The sequence below is a fragment of the Penaeus chinensis genome, chromosome 28 (assembly GCF_019202785.1).
Source record: "Penaeus chinensis breed Huanghai No. 1 chromosome 28, ASM1920278v2, whole genome shotgun sequence".
Lineage (NCBI taxonomy): Eukaryota > Metazoa > Arthropoda > Malacostraca > Decapoda > Penaeidae > Penaeus > Penaeus chinensis.
In genome coordinates this window covers 3,143,664-3,148,663 of record NC_061846.1, presented here as the reverse complement: position 1 = coordinate 3,148,663, position 5,000 = coordinate 3,143,664, and the positions used below count along the sequence as shown (strand labels likewise).

Below are 5,000 nucleotides of genomic sequence, written 5' to 3'. Positions count from 1 at the left end.
CGTTGGTTGGACACAAGATAGCATCCAAGTTTCACTACCATATAGTAAAACTGGCAGTATCAGGGCCTTGAAAACACGTAGCTTGGTCCTTCGGCACAGTTACCAGCATCTCCAAATACTCTTGTCGAGAGATTTCATGACTCCTGCAACAATACTTGTTGGAATTCCTCTTAGCCTCAGGATCTCCCAGAGTAATTCGCGATGCACCGTATCAAACGTCTTCTTGAGGTCGATGTAGGCTGCGAGCATCCCACGTCCGAACTCACGATTCGAAGCGCCGGGATGCGGTCTATTGTGGACTTGCTCCGGCCTTTGGTGCCTCAGCAGGTGGTCTCTGATACGTCTCAGTGGGATGTGCGCGAGGATGGTACACTGAGTAGTGTAATGCCTCGGTGATTGCTGCAGTCCCAGCGATCCCCTTTCCCCTTCCAGAGAGGGATGACCACATCCCTCAGCAGGTCAGGGGGAATGGTACCAGTCTGCCAGATGGCAGACAGGACTGCATGCAAGCCCCTTGCCATTGGTTCCCCACCAGCCTTTAACAATTCAGCTGGGATGCCACAAACACCTGCTGCTTTACCACTCTTCAGCTTGGAGATCGTCCCCCTGACTTCAGTCAGGCAGGGTGGACCAGAGATAGCCTCGGCAAACCCCCGGGCACACTCGTCCTCCCTCAATCTGCCCAAATGACACACCCTAGGGTGTTCATTTTGGCGACGGGGTGTTATAAAGTGGACCCGGAGAGTAGCCACAACTAATCTATGATCAGTTCCACAGAACGGCGCTTCGTACACCCTGCAGTTCTGGAGGATCCTCCACCGAGTGCTAACGAGGATGTGGTCGATCTCCTTGGCCACACTACCCGTATCGCTGTACCAAGTCCAACGACGCGGGTCAGAATGCTGATACCAGGAGCCAGAAATCCTCAATTTCTGGGACCCAGCAAAGTCACGGAAAAGGAGGCTATTCTCGCTGCCAGCATCAGCCCCTGAGCCATGAGGACCGACAGACATTTCGTAGCCAGCTCGATCGCAGCCGGATACCGCATTGAAGTCGCCCAGAACAATACGAATATCTCGCCGAGGACAGCTGTCTGCCACAGATAAAGTTATCACACGGGGACAAATCTTTTACACGGAGTAAGTTTTTCACCCGGGGAAAAAAATTTCATACGGAGTAAGTTTTTCACACGGGGACAAGGTTTTTACACGGCGATTACTCGGCTATATAATTTTACTAGGTGATAATTTGTTCTTCACATGGAGGTAAATTTTTCATACAGCAAATTTTTTTTCTTTCGAAGCGGCGATTTTTTTTTTCACACGACGATTTTTTTCACATTGATATATATATATATATATATATATATATATATATATTTTTTTTTTTTTTTTTTTTTTTTTAATAGGGATAAAAAAAAACTAAAGTCTTTATGTAAGATGGCTGGTGCTAATTGTCCGATTCCCCTCATTTGAATTCTCGCTGTTCCCTGCAAAGAAGAAAAGACACTTAGTTAAAGATATGCATTCGGGAATAGCTAGCAAGGAGGGAAAAAGCAATCTTTTTTTATCAATATTGTAGTAGTTTGAAATACTGAGTGTTTGAGGTGACGCGCGGCTCTGCAAACGAAACGTAAAAAGACGTATGATTGTTGATTGTCGTTATTATTATTATTATATTTGTATTATTTTCAATATTATTGTTATCATTATTATTATTATGACATTATTATTATTATCATTATTATTATTAGTAGTAGTAGTAGTATCTTTATTATTATCACTGTCATTATTATTATTATTGTTATCATTATCATTATCATTCTTCTTATCATTATCATTACTACCATAACTGTTATTACTATTATTGTTGTTGTTGTTATAATAATCATCATTGTTATCATTATCATTACCAAGTATCATCATCACCATCACCCTCAGCACCTCCCTCCTCACCACCGCCCCTTCGCCCTCCACAGGGACAGCACCATCCCCACGTACCAGCGCATGTGGGCGGCCATGTCGAGCGCCCGCCCCTCGGTCTTCACGGACACGAACGAGGCCGGGGTCGAGCGCGTGTCCAAGTCGAACGGGCAGTACGCCTTCCTGATGGAGTCGTCGTCGATCGAGTTCCAGGTCGAGAGGCGCTGTGACCTCATGCAGGTCGGCGGGCTGCTCGACTCCAAGAGCTATGGCATCGCTCTGCCGCCGGGTAAGTGGAGGGGAGGGGGAGGGGGGTAGGGGGGTAAGGGGATGGGGATGTGGTGATGATGGGGGGTGGTGGAGGGGGAAAGGAGGGGGGGGGGGGGAGGTCGTTGCATGGACGGTGGTAACAATAATGCAAAGGGTGATGATTATGGCGGCGGGTGTGGTGAGCGCGTTATTCTGGCGCAGCGGTTCGTGACCTTTTGAGAGTCACGGACCCCTTTGAGAATTCAATGAAGGCTATGGACCCTCTTTCCAAGAAATAGTCACATAACTATGTCTGCAATGTGCATAATGCTCCTTGTTTATTGAATTTTAATTGTCTCATACAAATATAAGATACACAAAGTATTTTTAAAATTCAACATAAACAATCTTTAAAAAAAATATATAAAATTAATTTTCACCTGATCTTTACGGTCCCCTGAAACCCATCACCATCATTAATTAAACTGGGGTCCATTCACCCGAGGCTCAGAAGCCCTGTTCTCGCGCTCGGCAAATCTACGTGGGTGGTGTTGATAAAATTGATAATGATAGTGATGATTACTTTGATGACGATAGTGATTATCACGCACACACGTACAGTATGAGACCGTATGAAAATAATACATATTTATCAAACGTCTTAAGATATATTTTAAGATCTATTTAGAAGAAAAATAAAGCATTTTTTAAATGATAACCACCCCTTCTCTTCACCCAGAATCACCTTACACGGATCCTATAAGTTCGGCTGTCTTGAGACTCAAAGAAAACGGGAAACTCCACCAACTGAAAACGAGATGGTGGAAGGAACGGTCGGGCGGGCGGTGCACGGTAAGTGATGGCCTGACTTCTGTTTTTCTGAAGCTTTATTATTCCATTTCATTTCGTATTGGCTTATCTATCTGTTTATCATCTATTCATTTTTTTTTTCAATTTGTTTATCTATTTATATTTACATGCCACGTGTGAGAAGGTAAAATAGGTAATAAAAAACGAAAGAGAGAGAAAAAAAGTGAGTTCTTTGTGTTCAGGTTTGGGTGACCGAACCGAAGGATATATGTCAAATTATTATTTTTTTATTTACTTATAAAAATATACTGAAAAAAAACGAGTTAGACAAAGCTAAGAAACGCCAGTCCTTCAAGGTAAGATTTTTTTTTACCGTAAACTTAAGTGATTGTTAAGAAAACTTCGTTCCTATTATATAGCGAAGAAGTTCTGCAAGGAAACAGGTAAAGGTATTATGTGATGTTTGAGATAATTCTGCATTTATTTCGGAAAGAGAAAGAGAGAGAGAGAGAGAGAGAGAGAGAGAGAGAGAGAGAGAGAGAGAGAGAGAGAGAGAGAGAGAGAGAGAGAGAGAGAGAGAGAGGGGGGGGGGTTATTCAGAAAGAAATATAGTGAAATAAACTAAGGGTGAGAAAGAAAGAGAGAGAGAGAGAGAGAGAGAGAGAGAGAGAGAGAGAGAGAGAGAGAGAGAGAGAGAGAGAGAGAGAGAGAGAGAGAGAGAGAGAGCGGACTAGAAACTTGAAAACAAACTCATATGCTTCGATTTAACGACATTTCATACATTAGGTTTGATCATAGAATATTTGCAGATTTTGCCCGTATTATTGAGAAAAATAAAACTTTGAGATGCTACAAAATATAAATATTAAATACGATTAATTTATGAGAAATGCGACTTTGGGTTTGACAAATATCAAACTTTTTTTATATACATAGAGAGAGAAAAATAGAACAAAAGACTAAATCAAAGAAAGGGAAAATAGGTTGAATTGTTGAATTATTTATTTTTTACCTTTTTCTCTTTTTGTGGATTTCTGAAATACATGCAGCCCTTTCATTTCAATAGATATTTCAGAATAGGCAACCTTTTTTTTAAAGAAAAAGGCAAGAAAATATATTATCCTTAATGTAATACCCCAATGGTTTATGGACCTTTGGCTTAAATCAATTGAATTTTGGGTTTAGGAAAATTGGTGAGAAAAAGAGGGTGAAAAACAGAAAGTAGTACATATACACAGACGCACACACACATATGCATATATATACATATATATATATATATATATATGCGTATATATAATAATATGTGTTTATTCATTCATTTAAAGCATGCAGTATCCAGTTGTAGGGTTTTTTTTTGTTTTTTTTTGTAAACAAATTCAAAAACAGGATTGCCAACCATCTTTTTTTTTTATAGCACAATGCGAAAAATATTATATATATTATATATATATATATATATAAATATAATATAATAAAATAATAATAATGACAATAATAATAATAATAATAATAATAATAATAATAATAATAATAATAATAATAATAATAATAATAATAATAATAATAATAATAATAATAATAATAATAATAATAATAATGACAATAATAATAATAATAATAATAATAATAATAATAATAATAATAATAATAATAATAATAATAATAATAATAATAATAATAATGACAATAATAATAATAATAATAATAATAATAATAATAATAATAATAATAATAATAATAATAATAATAATAATAATGACAATAATAATAATAATAATAATAATAATAATAATAATAATAATAATAAAAACAACAATGATAATGATAATAACAAGAATAATGATTATTATTATCATCATCATCATCTTCATCATCATCATCATCTCATCATCATCATCATCATCATCTTCATCATCATCATCATCATCATCTCATCATCATCATCATTATTATTATCATCGTTATTATTATTATTATCATCGTTATTATTATTATTATTATCATCATCATCATCTC

General features: G+C 37.2%; 1 protein-coding gene across 3 annotated transcripts in view; it reads left to right on the top strand.

Annotated features, from left to right (window-relative positions):
* The window catches only part of LOC125040180 (glutamate receptor ionotropic, kainate 2-like), a 98,966-nt gene that overhangs the window by 83,255 nt on the left and 10,711 nt on the right, over positions 1–5,000 (top strand). For all 3 annotated transcript variants that reach the window (XM_047634719.1, XM_047634720.1, XM_047634718.1), the window contains exons 16-17: positions 1,979–2,211; positions 2,911–3,023. In XM_047634719.1, the coding sequence (XP_047490675.1) occupies positions 1,979–2,211; positions 2,911–3,023 (346 nt within the window). The remainder of the gene's footprint in view (positions 1–1,978; positions 2,212–2,910; positions 3,024–5,000) is intronic.